This window comes from Athalia rosae, chromosome 6 (genome assembly GCF_917208135.1).
Source record: "Athalia rosae chromosome 6, iyAthRosa1.1, whole genome shotgun sequence".
In the NCBI taxonomy this organism is placed as follows: Eukaryota; Metazoa; Arthropoda; class Insecta; order Hymenoptera; family Athaliidae; genus Athalia; species Athalia rosae.
Window position 1 is genome coordinate 78487 of NC_064031.1, and position 16438 is coordinate 94924.

General features: G+C 36.6%; 3 protein-coding genes and 1 long non-coding RNA gene across 13 annotated transcripts; 2 read left to right on the top strand and 2 right to left on the bottom strand.

The window, feature by feature from the left end:
* Window positions 1-119: 119 nt before the first annotated feature.
* Window positions 120-4689, top strand: LOC105686838 (syndetin). The gene is made up of 9 exons (XM_012401993.3): window positions 120-261; window positions 650-1165; window positions 1340-2019; window positions 2127-2505; window positions 2632-2922; window positions 3003-3467; window positions 3545-3666; window positions 3760-3949; window positions 4086-4689. The coding sequence occupies exons 1-9, from the start codon at window positions 166-168 to the stop codon at window positions 4194-4196; spliced, it is 2850 nt and encodes a 949-aa protein (XP_012257416.2). The 5' UTR covers window positions 120-165; the 3' UTR covers window positions 4197-4689.
* On the bottom strand, window positions 4099-5677 carry LOC125501282. The gene is made up of 2 exons (XR_007278816.1): window positions 5547-5677; window positions 4099-5453 (listed from the first exon to the last, which is right to left on the bottom strand). It is a non-coding gene; the product is annotated as an uncharacterized LOC125501282 (long non-coding RNA).
* Window positions 4783-12951, top strand: LOC105686839 (inositol polyphosphate 5-phosphatase OCRL). Of its 7 annotated transcripts, none has more exons than XM_012401995.3 (18): window positions 4783-5367; window positions 5705-5783; window positions 5868-6048; window positions 6111-6245; window positions 6420-6532; window positions 7252-7394; window positions 7475-7648; window positions 7897-8059; window positions 8190-8368; window positions 8606-8827; window positions 8963-9098; window positions 9195-9374; window positions 9508-9742; window positions 9842-9939; window positions 10227-10404; window positions 10642-10769; window positions 10842-10953; window positions 11049-12951. In XM_012401995.3, the coding sequence occupies exons 2-18, from the start codon at window positions 5718-5720 to the stop codon at window positions 11207-11209; spliced, it is 2604 nt and encodes an 867-aa protein (XP_012257418.2). In that variant the 5' UTR covers window positions 4783-5367; window positions 5705-5717; the 3' UTR covers window positions 11210-12951. The 7 variants fall into 7 exon arrangements, with proteins under 7 accessions (XP_012257418.2, XP_012257419.2, XP_012257420.2 ...); XM_012401996.3 differs by having other exon boundaries at window positions 4783-5256; XM_012401997.3 differs by having other exon boundaries at window positions 4783-5217.
* Window positions 12580-16311, bottom strand: LOC105686840 (importin subunit alpha). 4 transcript variants are annotated; one of them, XM_012402001.3, is made up of 8 exons: window positions 15777-16311; window positions 15459-15527; window positions 14776-15092; window positions 14444-14699; window positions 14217-14355; window positions 13741-14099; window positions 13126-13458; window positions 12580-13057 (listed from the first exon to the last, which is right to left on the bottom strand). In XM_012402001.3, the coding sequence occupies exons 2-8, from the start codon at window positions 15522-15524 to the stop codon at window positions 12962-12964; spliced, it is 1566 nt and encodes a 521-aa protein (XP_012257424.1). In that variant the 5' UTR covers window positions 15525-15527; window positions 15777-16311; the 3' UTR covers window positions 12580-12961. The 4 variants fall into 4 exon arrangements, with proteins under 4 accessions (XP_012257424.1, XP_012257425.1, XP_012257423.1 ...); XM_012402002.3 differs by having other exon boundaries at window positions 15944-16310; XM_012402000.3 differs by having other exon boundaries at window positions 12580-12884; window positions 12960-13057; window positions 15459-16309.
* Between the last annotated feature and the right edge of the window lie 127 nt (window positions 16312-16438).

The following is a 16438-nucleotide window of genomic DNA, read 5'->3' on the forward strand; positions in this document are numbered from 1 at the left end:
TCCTTCTGGTCGTTGCCTAGGTGATGTTAAAAGTAGCGCCACCAAAGACGTTAAACTTTTGTTTGGCAAACGATGTGAAAAATCGGACCTCGCGAAATGACAAATTGTAACGGTTATCCACATTGATGGTTAGTGACAGCTATGGTTACTATTGTCGTCATGTAAATGGATGAAAGAAATAAAGTGGCAATTTTGATGAAGAAACACGTCATCATGGAGGACATAAAGTTGAAGTTCTTAGGATTTATTCAGTATAAGCAGGTAAGTTATATTTATCCAATCGGTTTGACGGATTACCTCTCGAATACTATTAAAATCATGCAGACTATCACACTGTAGGAAGGTTCCAATGACAGTTCCATAGAATTTCCAACTATGGATTCAATCTGAGATCGTGGTTTTTTTTTTAATAGTTGAAGCAAGTCTATCACAGTATTTGATTAATTGATTTGTTTAAGGTAATATTGAATAGAGTTGGAAAACGAAAGCAGATTGATACTTTTTTGATTTGTTCAGGCATCAAATACTCTAGTACTGTTAGTGCTGTTTCTCTGTAGCAAGTTTAACTTTGTAATTTTTTTTTTTTTGTTATTGACTTTTGCTCAAATACGATTTTCATGAGTAAGATTCAGTCAGGTATTATTTACAGAATCAGACTAAAATTCCATCGATGGGACTGCATCCAGATCTGCTTAATCCAAACGAATCTCAAAGCTGTCCTGATATAACATCGGAAGCTAGTCATTCCATAGAAAGCGAGCTGTTACCTGATCAAGATATTCTGGAATCTATTGAACCTGTGTATTACAGAACAGACGAATGTTTCGATTGTTGTCGTCACGAGTTACAAAAATTACCTGAAGTTCTAAGCTCCAAAGTGATCGAAAGAGATTATAAAAGGCTTAAACAAGAGCACCAAGTAGTTTCCAAGAAGGTGTTGCAACTTATTCTGCAGAAGCAAAGTTCCTGCAAAAAAGAATTTGAGAGGATCTTGTATATTCAAGAAGAGCTGCAGAATGCTCTAGAGATCTGCAAAATTGGCCGAGCCGATTTGAGCCTGGCCAAAAAACAATTCACCACAGCCAGTCTTGGTATTTTGGCAAACTACCAGAAGAAACAAGTCGTTCAAGGGCTTTTGAACAGTTTGAACACCATTAAAACTTTGGTAAGTATACCTCATAAAAGATTGCAAAACAATAAAAAATAGTCCATTCTACTATTGAATTAATTTTCATTTTGGCCATGTGAACATGTTACAAAAACCGCAAATAGTCTTGAAACACTAAAAACCAATTTCAAATCACTAGAGGTAATGAATTTTATCTTCTTGGAAATGTAGCAACGAACAGAGGATCGTCTCCAGGAATTGTTGAGCGAAGGAAATTATCCTCGCGCAATATCACTTCTTTTGGAATGTCAGAGTGCTGCAGAAAGATACAAACATTTTCACTGCGTTGCAGCTTTAAATGGAAAGTTGCAAGATACCCTAGACCAAGCTGAAGAGATATTGGACCAAACTTTAGCAAAAATGTGCTCAGATTTTGATATTGGGACTTATACATCGGTGCAAGGAGCTTATGGACTTTTAGGAAAAACACAGATGGCAATGGACCAACTTCACATGCACTTCACAGCAGCCATTCATAACATTGCTTTTACGGCCGTGCATGCTTTTGTCGGTGGCGCTATGAAGAAGCAATATAAACAGCTGTGTCAGTCTGTGTCACACGAGTTTTTTTTACCATGTTTAGTTGAACTCTGCAAATCTCTGTGGAGTATATTAAGCTCCTATTGTCAAGTTGTCAATTGGCACAACACACATGAAAGTTGGTCTTTGCAAAGCGGTCAAAAAAACTTGGAAGCTACTTTTAATAAACAGTACATCAAGCAAAAATTGGAAAACGGATTAGCTCGTATGTGGCACGATGTTGAAATCAAGATTTCAACTTATTTGATGGGTGCCAATTTGGCCTTTTTTAAGTTTGAACAATTTGTACAAATCTTAGGTATCGTTCACAGGTAGGCAATCCAAAATTGAAACAAATTTGTTCCGCATGATATATATTTAGGCCTTCATCACTTTACGGCAAAGCTGTAGATTCTGAGTCAACTTTATGATTTTTCAGATTGATAGAAGTTGGGGAAGAACTGTGTGCAAGCCAATCTAAGAATCTCCAGGAATCTATCAAAAAACAGTGTTCCTCTTATTTTGCCCATTATCATGCATCTCGATTAGATGAACTAAAGATATTTTTAGAAAACGACGGATGGGAATTGTGTCCAGTAAAGACTTCATTTGTAGTTACACAATTACAAGAGTTTAAAAGCCTTAAAACGGTTCTGAATAGTTGTAAGCCTCGATGTGGTCCTGATGAATCAAACCTCAGCCAAGATGGTAGTTCTGCAATCGGAGGACTCGTGCAAAGATATTTGGAAAATGGTATGACGCCATTCGATGTTATCTTGGATGAGACTGCCGATGAAGACATCCTAGCCAATATTGGAGTAAGCTTGGTCATTGGGAAATGTGAAAATTCCCACCTAGTTTTGTGAAATCAATTCTAGACTATGGTTTCTAGATGTTTGGTATATCAATGGATTACGTACCTATGTGCTGATTATATTTTACAGGATGCACCTTCTGGATATTTTTCAGAAGATTCAGACGACGATATTCCAGAGGAACTGAAATGTGAATTTGTGGATGAACATGATCAAACGAAATTGGGGAAAAAAAAGCACCGAACCAAATTCACTGGGCCTATGGTAACAAATACAACTTTGAGTGTGCTCAGAGTTTGTGGAAAATATCTGCAAATGTCGAGATTATTTAGATCCATAGCTGTTACAGTAATTCAAAATATGATGCAGTTTTACGAACTGTGTCTTTATACCGTTCACAACTTTTTTACGTCTGACTTGGTGAGATTTCTTGATTATGGAGTAATAAAGTTTCTACAAATATCAGTATTTCTCTTACTTAATTTTAAATTTTATTTCAGGAAATAAATAGCGAATCTTTGTACACCCCAAAATTGAAATTAACTTTGGCTCGAATACGAACAACTCTGATAAGTGACGACCTCAACTTCACCGAAAATGAGAGTCAATCTCACAGAGTAACACAACCGAATCTCTCTTCCATCGTTAACTTGACACAGCCAGAAAAAGTTCACGGTTTGACTAAAAGAGTCATAGCAGTTGAATCTTTGATATTTTTGGGACAGCAGTACGAAATTTTGAGGCCTTATTTGGAACATTTGGTAGCATCTCCCTGCCATGCATTTCTGCATCAGTTCTATTCACAAACAATTGCATCAGCTATAGATCTGAGAAAACCAGTTTACATGGCTGCTGCTTCTCAAGCCTTTGATGTAGGCAGCATATTAGGACTGATGGGAAAAGTCAACTGGGAAGTAAAGGATGTCATGTCACAACACAGTAGTTACATTGATAATTTGTTACGGGTGTGTTATGTTTTGAAAAAGATTTATTAATATTTGAATGTAAAGAACACTTAAATATTGACAAGTAATGCTTATAGGATATTCAAATTTTGAGTATGAGGCTCGACGAAATTGGTAATAGGATACCATTACCAACCATTGTGTATAATTCAGTGTGGGAAAATGTTTCACATTTGATCACACATACATTAGTTGAAGGGTGAGTATCTCAAAATCGAGTTGATTATTCAATGGTCAGTCAGATTATAGGTTGTGAGCTGACGAAAATCGTTCCAACAACTTGTGTTTTCAGATTCTCAAATGCAAAGAAGTGTTCAAATGGAGGTAGAGCTCTGATGCAGTTAGACTTCACTCAATTAATGTCTAAGTTTGAAAAAATGACTTCTCTGCGCCCAATGCCACACAGAGAATATGTGGAGGCATATGTCAAAGCATATTATTTACCGGAAAATATCTTGGAAGACTGGATAAAACAGCATAAGGTGAGAATACGATTACTCATTTCACTATTGAGTTATCATTATAGGAAAAAGACTTGTCCGATTTATCTTTATCTCATATATTGGTACAGAACATTCTTATATGCTAGCCTTTACCAAACACCAAATTTATCCACAGGAATATTCATCAAAACATTTGATTGGCTTAATATCATGTGGCTGCCAGAATAACAAAAAAACACGTCAGCGATTAATAGCAACAATTGAAGAGGAACGGCTAAACAGATAACAATAAATTTGATAATTTGTGAAGTCGTATGGGAAGGATGTGAATGACAGATTTTCAGAAAGGTGCGAAACTAGCTGGAGGTACTGATCTCGCTATTGCAATGATCTTGCTTTTATCGTAGCCATTATTTATCGTAATATTTAATGTTAACTGAATACATCTTGGGTGTATTTTCTCTAGTGAATTAGATAGCCAACTTTCTAGAACTTTACTGAATATATTCGGTGAATCAGAGCACATTATTTGTTTAGACTATTCACATAATTTGTCAATAATATGTTATGAATCTCTAATGCTATGTTTTTTAATCATAGGTTTGTCTCTTTTTTTAATTCCAACTTTCTTCCAAATATATAATCAATACAAATAGATTTATCACTACGCAGGACCTCCTTGCACAGAACGTGCTGTCAAGTCTCTCTGAGTCAATGGTGACTTTTGTATAAACTTTGTTTCATGCAATTATGTTGAAATATAAATATTTGTTAAAATACCTAGCAGCAAAAATCGATCAGCCATAGCGAAAGAAAATATTTATCGTCTTGAAAAATCTATTGAATGAGGTGCAATGTACGCAGGTTTTGATGCAATAACCAATTTGAGGTGTCAGCTAACGTGTTTAATTGATAATGCGGTGCAGCATTATTCCGATTGGAAGATGTTCTAAACATAAATAATGGCGAATTGATTGGTTGTCTCAGATGTGCAGGGGAATGCATAATTTGAATTGTTTTCCAACATCTTTGATCAGTGGTTTAGTTTTGATGCTAATATTCTATAGTCGTAATCGTCGTAAGCCAGTCGTAACGTTGAGTGTAGATACGTGGTCGTAAGCCTCTTTGTTCGTACGGTGATATTTGAGCGCCTGAGAGTTTCGTCGTTGACTACATGTTTTCAGTCAACAGTTTCCTGGTTTCATGTAGACTTTTCAGAGGTCGTTATCTTCAGTCAACGCAGCAGTGAGAAGTGCATTCACGGTCGGATCGAGTTTGTTATGTTCGCCTCGACTTCTGTCAATCACGTAATTAATTTGTGACTGCTCCGATTTATCAGTACGCAGGTTAGATTACTTTCATATTTTGATGCAAGCAAAAGAAGATAAAAGTGCATACTCTCTTCCTCGACGTTTAGTAAAGCCGTAAAATTTCGTTTTGGTATTTAATCATTTGAGGCAAGTAAAAGCAAGGTGTTCGTTCATAACTTTCAACTTGCTGCTTGGTTATCGAACTTCGTCCCATCCATATCGATGAGTAATATCTGTTGACAATGGATGGCTGTGCTATTTTCACTCTCATAGTTTATAATCTCGAGCATTTGGTATTTTAAAGACTACCATAGGTACGTACGTACCATCATAGAAAAGTAGCAGTGATGAGGTTCAGTCAATGACACCTGAGATTTGCAGAAAAATGTAAATGTGAATGGCTTATCTCATGGGATTTAGCTTGTCAGATGAAAATGTAAGCAATCATCCAAATCACCATACTAAAAAGATATGAAATTTTTAGACCATACTTAGACATGTCATCGACAGAGCAGCTGGCTATCATCCAATCAAAATTCACCTCTGGAGAAACCGTTGTGATTGTATCCTTTGAATTCAAAGACACTTCAAAATAAAACAACTAATTTTGAGCAAATGTGTGGAATATTATCTTAAACATATCCTAGGCAACGGAAGCGCCATTGATACAAGGATGGTTGAGACCAATTAGAATATTAGCACTAGTTAGTAAGGGTTCTACTCACGCTTTGGTCATCTTACTTACATCACGCACTCCTCCTCGGGTGTTCAGCGATCTAACCATTGAAAGAGTTCTACCTGTTGACCAAGACTTCAAATGCGATATCAGTAAGACAATATATGATTTCTTAAAAATTTTTGTACACAATAAGAATAAAATTTTATTTCAGATACTGATGATAAACAACTGGATGGGTTGGATGTCCTCCTTAATATAGCTTCTCGAAAGCTTCAGCTAGTATTTGAAATGAAACCTGGAGTAGCTACCAGTGCGTTAGTTTCAGAAATATTCCGAGCTTTTGATGGTAATATGTATTAATCATATATTTTGTTAGAAACGAGTTCCAGATTCACTGAATCTCCTAGTGCAGATTGCCATTAAGTGACATCATCATCATGGCCAAAATACATGGTATCGATGTATTGTACTGTCCAGAAGGAAAGTTTTTTTTCCAATAACAAAATTATGAAAATTTCAGATTACCAGAAGAATAAAAGCCCACCAACAGAATACCAGTGGATCCAAAAACTTACTGGAAACTGTCGTAACCTTGACTCTTGTACTAATGATGTTCAGGATGGTTCTGACCCGGTTAGTAAGTGGGCTCATCATTTTCATTACCTTCTATGTGGCAATGATATGAAGCTTTTTAAAAAGCAACATCAAATAATATATATGTATATTACCCCGCTTACAATGAGCCACTGGTTTTCATCCTACATTGTAAGCATTTGTAATCTGCATCCTGGAATCCAATGTGGTTATATTTTTTATCCTTGTTCAGATGACATTTGGTTGTAAAAGAATTGCGAGTAACTTTCTATGCCCAGAAGTTATACGATTCTTGTCCTTTGTCAGGTATTGAAATATTTGTTAAGACATAGCTGGAGAGTTTGAAGTAATATGTTATTCGCTTTTTAGTTTTTATACGGCCTCAAATTAGTGAGTGAACTCGAAGCTTAGTTTTATTATTTCTGTGTATCAGTAATTCGATGTATCAAGTATAACATCATATCTAGTCACCTTATCTTACAGACTACACTGGAAATATCATATTCAAATTTTCATTCTCTATTGGATTCTTATATTTTTGCTGGAAGGTATAGCTTACAGTATGTGGATTCTGTACATTGTCACTTGGTGGTACATCGTTTTGTCTCTCCAATACGGATTAAAGCTAATATTCTGTTATAAATGTTTTTGCTCTGAATTCTTAGCCAGGGATTGTCATAAGCACTACGGCCCCTATCCCCATTATTCATTAAATATCTTCTACTTACAGAGGTAAGGCATTATTTTATCATTTGCAGCTGGTGGAACTGGAAATTCCGGACCTTGTTGTTCCAAGACAAAATATTGCAAAGGGTAAGACACCAGTAGCAGCTAGGGAGTCAGTTGTCCGCTATCAAATGGCATGTAAAGAAGACGATTACACCTTTACACAAATCTTCAGGTTAGCTGTTTTGACATGAATAATTATCCATTGTTTTCCCTTCCTTCTCTATTTAATGCTACAATTAACACCATGGTTAGAATATTCATAGGCACGTGGAATGTCAATGGTCAACCACCTAACGGGATCACTCTAGAGCAATGGCTCAGCTGCGATCCAAAGCCGCCAGACTTATATGCAATAGGCTTTCAAGAGCTAGATTTGAGTAAAGAAGCATTCCTATTTAATGATACACCGCGGGAAGAGGAATGGTGGTGCGTATTTCATTATAATATGAGTAGATCAAGTCACTGCAGAAATTTTTCAGTTTCAGTGTAACTGGAATTTTCAGGGACTTGATCTCGAGTTTTTTCAAAGGAAGAAAAACAGTGATATTGATGTAGTGGAGGTTTTGCACTAACGTATTTTTCCAAAATTCACGTGTACAAAATTTCGTACCAGGCAAAGGCTGCGGCCTGATGTTTCTAAGATTTTTTTGAAATCAAAAAATCGATATTTTCAGCCAAGTTGTCACTAAGTTTTTGCATCCGCAAGGAAAATACTGTCGCATATCTGTGGTCAGATTGGTGGGTATGATGCTGATCGTTTTTGCACAAGAGCAGCATGTTCCATTCATCAAAAGCGTGTCTACTGATACTGTTGGTACTGGAATTATGGGTAAAATGGTATGTTTTAAAATTCGCTTTACGTATAAATTACCAGTTGACAACAAACTCATTGATTTGAATCGGTCACAGAAAGTATGAATTGCCAATTCACATACTAAAGTTGATGTGTCTTTTTTTTCCAATGAAGGGCAACAAAGGTGGTGTAGCCTTGAGCTGTTCCATCCACAACACATCTGTCTGTTTTGTCAATGCTCACCTGGCAGCACATTGTGAAGAGTATGAAAGACGTAATCAAGATTATGCCGATATCTGCGCAAGGCTTAGTTTTGCCAGATATGTTCCACCGAAAGGTCTCAAAGATCACGAGTGAGTGTTAAAAACTTATTCAACCTATAATTCTCTTAACCGCCTGACTTTTGGGAGAGAGACAATTTTTGAAAATAATTTGTCTTGACCATCAAGTGTGCATTTGCAAAAAAAGTATGCAAAGGATCAGTGGCTTGGTTAACAGAACGCTTTGTAGGTTTTAGTAACTGTTGCAGTTGAACTTCATAAAAAATAATGAGTTTCATGTAAAATCAGTATCATGAATAATTTTTTCAGTCAAATATACTGGTTGGGGGATCTGAATTATCGAATAACAGAAATGGAAGCTAACACTGCAAAGCACCATATCTCTACTGAAAATTTCGAACCACTTCTTGCGTTAGATCAGCTTGTGCAACAGAGACGGCTTGGTAAAGTTCTTCAAGGGTACCACGAAGCTGAAATTAAATTCAAACCGACATACAAATATGATCCGGGTACCGACAACTGGGACTCTAGGTGAGCTAAGTGAGCCTTTTGTGTAATGCAAAAGCTAATTTGAATTATCTCATATTAATTGATACTGTTCTGATTTTTGGACAACTATTTCGAAAAATTGTCAAGTGAATATCTATGGATCACATTTAATTGCAGTGAAAAGAGTAGAGCTCCAGCCTGGTGCGATCGGATTCTTTGGAAAGGGGATGCCATCTTACCAATAGAGTATAGAAGTCACCCGGGATTGAATATTTCTGATCACAAACCTGTTAGCACGATTTTTGACTCCCAAGTAAGATAGATTCATGGTTGCTTGATCTTTATTAAATTAATTCTGACTAACGCAAAATAAGCATTGGAATGCATGAGTAAATACTGTTCATTGCAGATAAGGGTAATAGATATAGTAAAATATCGTAAGATTCACGAAGAGGTAATGAAGAAGTTGGATAAATTGGAAAATGAATTTCTGCCTCAAGTTATGGTTGATACAACTGAGATTATATTTGACACTCTGAAGTTTTTGGAAACAAGCAAAAAGGAGCTGATTATTGCTAATACTGGCCAGGTCAATATGCAATAATAATAATAAAACGATCCATCCACAGGGCCTGTAATCTGTAATTGAAATTAACATTTTTTGTCAGGATTGACTTTGATATAGTTTGAAAAATTTCGAATAATTCTATGTTGAATTTCAGGTTCCAGTCCAGTTTGAATTCATCAAGAAGCTTGATGATACGAGTTATTGCAAAGAATGGTTGAAGATTGAACCCTACACAGGTTTCATAAAGCCAGGTGAAAAGTGTGACATTCAACTAGAGGTACATGTAGACAAAAAATCAGCCTGCAAGTTGAACTCTGGTGAGGACAAGTTGTATGACATTCTTGTTCTACATCTTGAAGGCGGCAAAGATATATTTGTCACCGTTACAGGTTTGTGACTTAACAAAGTACGATATTTTTTTCATCCCAGTGTGATCCGCTCCACAGGATTCAGTATCATCATATGACGAATTGATGTCAAAATTTTAGGCACGTATCAAAGAAGTTGTTTTGGGTCCTCAATGGAAGCCCTGGTTCATATACCAGTTCCATTAAGGGAAATACCTGTTGGGAGATTGGTTGAATTGGTAAATACAAATCTGACAATTCTGAAATATTGCAATGTTGCGAATTGCTTTCGCTAGGATTTCAAGCCCGTTTAATCGCCTATCTGAAATCGACTATTATCCGGTTGTTTACCTTTTATATTTGAATTTCTAGCATTTTCCAGTTAAATGCACTTTCTTCATTTAGATTTTTTGTGAGCCGATGTGCTTAGTTGTGTACGAATTTAATTTGTAGTCCACGTGGTGTTATCCGGTACACTATAACTTATTTTGATAAAGACAATTAATAAAATTTTCAATCGGATTAGGAAAATCACAAAAACCCGTCGCTAGAACCATACCCAGTGCCAAAGGAGGTTTGGCTTCTAGTTGACAACCTATACCGGCATGGAATAAAAACCAAACAGCTCTTTGAGAGTCGTGGATACTATGCCGAGATCATTGCCATAAGGGATTGGCTGGACGAGGGAAGTCAGGATCCCATGCGTATCCTTGACTAATGATTTGCAAAATTTTTTTAATCCATAGGTATATATTAAAAACTAAAAAGCGTCTGGAAAAAAAAATTTGAAAAGAATCACAAAATTTTCTTGAACCCAGATCTATCATAAAATAATTCCCACCTGGAAGAATCGAAGAGGGTGACTTTTTGGTTGTCGAAATGATGTAGAATTCCCCATTTATAAGACGAAAGATGCACTTTTTTTCCTTGACAGCGATTAGCTGGCTCTGTACATTCCGCGGCCGAAGCATTACTGTTACTTTTGGAGTCAACAGCAGAGCCTTTGGTTCCGTACAATCTTCACAATGTCTGTTTAACCGCAGCTACAAATTACTCACAATGCAAACAGGTATCTATATAATGTTCTAAGGCTCATCGAAACTTCGAATATCAATTTACTTTATGTTATTAAATATTTTAGATCGTGATGCAGTTGCCTGAACTCAGGAGAACAGTATTTCTCTACATCTGTTCTTTTCTTCAGGAAATCTTAAATCACACACAAGACAACCTCCAAGATGCTAAAACACTCGGTGAGCTTTGATGCAAAATATGATTATCCGATACAGTCGGTTTGCTTAATTCAAGTATTTTTCTTCTTTTTTTTTTTTATTTTTTACCTACATAGCTAGCCTGTTTGGATCAATTTTCCTACGCGATCCTCCGAGAAGCAGGGACGATCGGAATCAACGGAGTCGGGCCAGTCAAGTTACCTTCGATCGCAGAAAAGCAGCATTTGTCTACCATTTTATGGTCAACGATCAAAGTGACTTCATACTTGGTCGGTAGATCTCGTTAATCGGTTCAATTAAATTGCACGCAGCAAAAGATAGTCAAAAGGTGAAGAATACTCGTGATTGAAGATTACAACAAATCTCTTAATTCAGATATTTTTGCTTCTTCATTGTTTTGAAAAGTCGTGATTTTGTTTCAACAAAGTCTAGTAAGCAGAATCATTCAACTCATATGAACCGAGTTTTTTGTTAATCGTACTCGGGATATAATTTGATTACGCTTTGCAGGATTTTCATGTTACTTCTTTACTAATGACATAGATTTTCGAAATTTGTTCGAATTTGTTGTTTGACCAAGAAATTTCGGAAATTCTTCCAACAAGAGGATCATGCGCAGATAAAAGGAAATTTTACGATTTTACGAGTCATACTCATTAGGCTGTACTAACCTTTCGCTGAATCTCCCGAATCCAATCTGATAAGAAATCATCGAAAGAACGGAGGTGGAGGTGAAGTATTGCTGGCATGACATAATATAAAAAGCATTTCACACCATGAACCATATTCCTTCGCGCAATACAAAGCTTACACATTCGTTAAATTAAAAAATGTAGTTATAAATAAGTATAGAGTTTGCTACGTTAAAGATCTTTGAGTGTAAAATATTGGCGCGAGACTTTGCCGAGTCTCTTGATAAGATTAAAATCTTTGAACCTGCCAGGGACTCAATTACTTGAACAGTCTTGGCAGTATTTTATAGTAAATAGATGAAATGTAACGGAACCAGAATGGTCGCAAATATTCTAGCATTCTCAGAAACCATGAAAGCTGAGATGACGAATTCGCTAGATTTTAGCACAAGATACTTCTAATAAAACTTAAGAAGTACCAGAAATAATTGGGTTTGCCGTTTCTAGAAACTTAACATCATCATGTGTCCTCGATAAAATTATTGCTATAAATATTAATACTTACATTACTGTTATACGTAATGACTTGAATTAATTTCAATAGTACCTGTACTTTTTATTATTATCAAGCTTGATGATTTTTAAAAACATCTGTACCGAGTCACGCCGTAGTGCTACAGAACTTGAAAAACGATTCAACCGTCATTACTACTAGTCTTGATTCAAATTATTTGAAAATTAGAATCTTCAAATTTTAGTATTCTACAATTAATTTATACGTACAATTTATTTCACAATTTTTTTTCACATACGTCGGGTCGTTCACACTTCTAGTAATTTTCATTCATAACGATCTATGAAAGTCATTTGTTCGCTCAACCTGATTTCAACATCTAATAAAATTCATCACCCTCACAATTTATCCATACCGAACTGTGTGGTGAACAGATCTATTCATGTTTTTGTATATTAGGGTTTTTGTTGATTCGCAGTAGTAATCGAAGGATGCTGATAATTCCTTATAAAAATTTTTATTGTAAAAAAGATTTAAAATAACATATGTATGGTATCCGGAAGATTCTTTTTTAACTCTATTACATCATAACTATAGTTTATAGAACGAAGGGCTGCCCGAGTTTCTTGACTCAATCCAATATAGGATACGATATACCTGATTCTTTAGTTAGAACTACGAGTGACTCCCTACCCCTTGGATCCAAAGTAATATACAAAGTGAAAGATAGATTAAATTGTTCAAATAATTGATTGGCCATTATGTTTCGCAGGGTTAAGCGAATATGCTGTTATCATGGGATGTCACTGTGAAATATTTACAAATGATTAATAGTCTCCATGAAACCGTAAATAAAATTATCATATGAAAATATTATATACTTTCAAAATTGAAAACCTCCTTCAGGATTCGTATCAGTTGTCTTGAATTCCAACTGCCCATCCGATGTTGTTGGAGCAATAGTTGTTTCTTCACCTTCCTGAAAACGCATGCTGCGTTTTATCGTATACCCATTTGAATAATGTTTCAAATATGTGAAATACCAACCCCATCTGAGAAATATGTTTCAATCATTGCCATAGCCTTTTGGTAGACTTGTTCGTTCACATGGTGCTGAAGATTCTCCAATTTGTCAAGCCCGCCAACTTCTTCAATCATAACAGCGACACGTTCTACTTCACCCATTTTCTGTGCAGCGGTAAGAATGTTTGTTAGACCATCAAGAACAACTAGTACTGTCTTCCAGTCCTTTGCATCTAGGAGCGCACAGAGTGGATCCAAAGCACCAAGTTGTACGAGCTGCGCAAGCTGCTGCACCGAACCACCGGAAGTCAAGTTTGTTACTGCCCAGGCAGCCTCTTTCTGGGATTTGAAGTCTCCCTATTGAAAACAGATAATAAAATTTTCAAATGTGTTTTAAGGCATATCGTTCTAAAAGCTAAGAAATTCACTGTTCAGTGCCAGATTATAAAGCTTTTTTACTCACCGATTCCAAAGATAGAACTGAAAAAAATTCATTGATCATAACTAACGAACTGAGAAGAATTAACTCATCTTTATTCTTCTTAATGCGCGTGAAATAAAAAAACAAGGTAAGATTGATGAAAATGTAGTACTCCAATGGAGCATATTGCTATTTTCGTTTACAGCAGAATTACTTACCGATTGCAGAACGTGAAGTAAAGGTGGTAAGAGGCCAGCCTCTATAACTTGTTGAATTTGGTCTACATTCCCAGCTGTGATATTGCTGATGGTCCATGCAGCCTCTTTGACAATATTTAATCGTTCGTGCTGCAGTAGTCCAACAAGATGTCGCAGTCCTCCAGCTGCAATAATGGCATCGGTCTGAACGTCGGTTCCGGTGACAATGTTTCCAACTGCTCTCAGAGCAGGTGTGAGCACAGTTACTTTAGTTGAAGATAACAAGGCAACTAGATTTGGGACAACGCCACAATCGACAACTGCCTGAATTTTGTTGTCGGTGCCATCGGTAAGATAAGAAAGAGCCCAACAAGCATCAGCTGTGAGAAAATAATGGAAATAACAAATCAGAAAAATCGACATATTGTAAACTAGGCCACTAGTCTCTTTTTTTGCAAATAGAAGAAAGTTGTGGCCAGGTTAAACTATTGGCATACCTAAAATATCCTTGTCTGCATAGCCAAGGAGTCGATTCAGCACAGGTAGACAAGCCTTGACTTTTTCAAAATCTGGTGGTGGGTTTTTATTGCGACATAAATTCGACAACGTCCAAACTATGTTGCGGGCAATTGTTACCTAGAGAGGAATTAACATGGGTTAGCAAACATAGTCTACATAATCATTCTTTTCATGAGCTATTACTATTGAATTTAACAGGTCTCACTTGGGTATCAGGTTTGATCAGATCTAAAAGTAAAGGAAGTGCTTTATTAGCAAGAACAAGATCTCGAGCAACATGTCCATCGCCAGCAATATTTCCAAGAGCCCAGACAGCCTGCTCGGCAACATTAGGCGAAGGAGATTTGAGTAGAGCTGTTAGGTAAGGAATTGCTCCGTGATTTATAACTACATTGGTTTGCTCTGATGTTCCAGATGCGACATTGGTGAGTGCCCAAGCTGCTTCAAACTGCAGCGCGGGACTGAAATGGCAAAGTAATCCAACATTAGATGCCTATTCTACACAATGATTGATGAGCGCACAGGAAATAAACAGACTTGTGATGATGAGTGAGAAATTCAACGCAACGTGGGACGATACCCTTCTGTATCATGTTATCAATTGGAGGGTTTTTTTCTCTGCTCAACATCTTGCGGCAGGCTTGTGTGGACTGAAGTTGAATAGTCTCGTCTTTGGAACTCATACCAATGATGATATCTTCTATTGTTGGGCCGATTTGATTTAACATAGCATGGTCCCCTAAGGGGCTCAATGGTTCATCGTCGGCACTGATGTTACGGCGCTTCAATAGCTGATCATCTTTACGCACCTTGCGTAACTCAACAAAACCCTCATTTCTCCTTCTTCTTGCATCCTTAATTGTACAACACAGATCAACAATTAAAAATGGTAAATACTAAAATAAAATAAACTTTTGGCCACAACTGGGACACATGGGGTCGGTTAAAACTCATTAGTGGCTCAACTGGCCATAAATGGCTCAATTGTACCAGGTAATGAAAGTATCACGATGGTTGATTCTCATCTGTACCGAAAATTCAAGAAAAACCGTTCAAGTTTTATGTTGATATAAGTGCAAATTGAGTCGTCATAAAGAACATATCGACCCTAGTTTTGCAGAGAACAGGTTGAACAAAAGCAATGCCAAGATGTTGGTTGAACTTCTTTAGTATGAATGAATAAATTTAAATGGTTTATAAAAAATAATTGAACTACTTACTTCTGGTTTACTGGCGTTTTTGAACTTGGACATACGTCCAGTTGCGTTAGCTTCTGGGGCTGGCATTGCCTAGAAAATTGATGGATTTTCTATTTTTTAAATACCAAATCGATATCAGCACTGATCAAAAACCGTCAAACAGAATAGTGACGGTTTGACCCAAAATCAGATAGTTTAGTTCGATAGATAGATCAGTTGCTTTCTTGTTGTTCAATATCTTCAATGAAAATATATTCAAGTTCGTGAGTACAGAATAACGCGAATTGATCGCCAATAAGGCATCAAAACGTACGCGCAAATTAATAATGAAATATTTACGTAAAACAAGGGCTATTCAAGTGTAGTTATTTTGTAGTTTTGTTCTAGAGTAAGCCCGCGCGATAAGTAGCAACCGCCTGTGATGAGAAATTCGTGACGCAATGGCCGGCGAATGAAGCTGATGATGGTGAAGGTGATTTGGAAGAATCAGATTTCGGAAGAAGGACCTTATTGTTCGTTGTCCTGCGTAGAGCTTGCTGTACGTATGCGTACGTACGTACGTACGTGCAAACGTATCCTATTGTGTTTACAGTTGTGTTTACCGAATTGGATTTCCCTCCAACACAAAATCCCTTGTATAACTACGGTGTGACCGCCAATCCAACCGGCAAGGGAAAACTTAGCTGCTTGATGATTGGCTAGCTTTCCTAATACAAATTTCGATTGGATAGTTCGAGCGTAACGGATCGTGCTAATAACGAATGTTTTATTTATTGCAGTTCATTTAAAACAATTAACTATCCATCATCTCAAGCCTTGGATATGCTGGGAGGTGTGTTGATTTTGAATTTCATACTAACGTTTTTAATTAATACAATCAGGCAAAACGAAAGCGAAGTTAAAATAGGTATATAGTACCGGGATCTCCACCAGAGTACCCATTATACGTGGAGACTTTGTGAAAAAACGTCACTGACATCTCAGAAGAAAAAAAAAAAAAA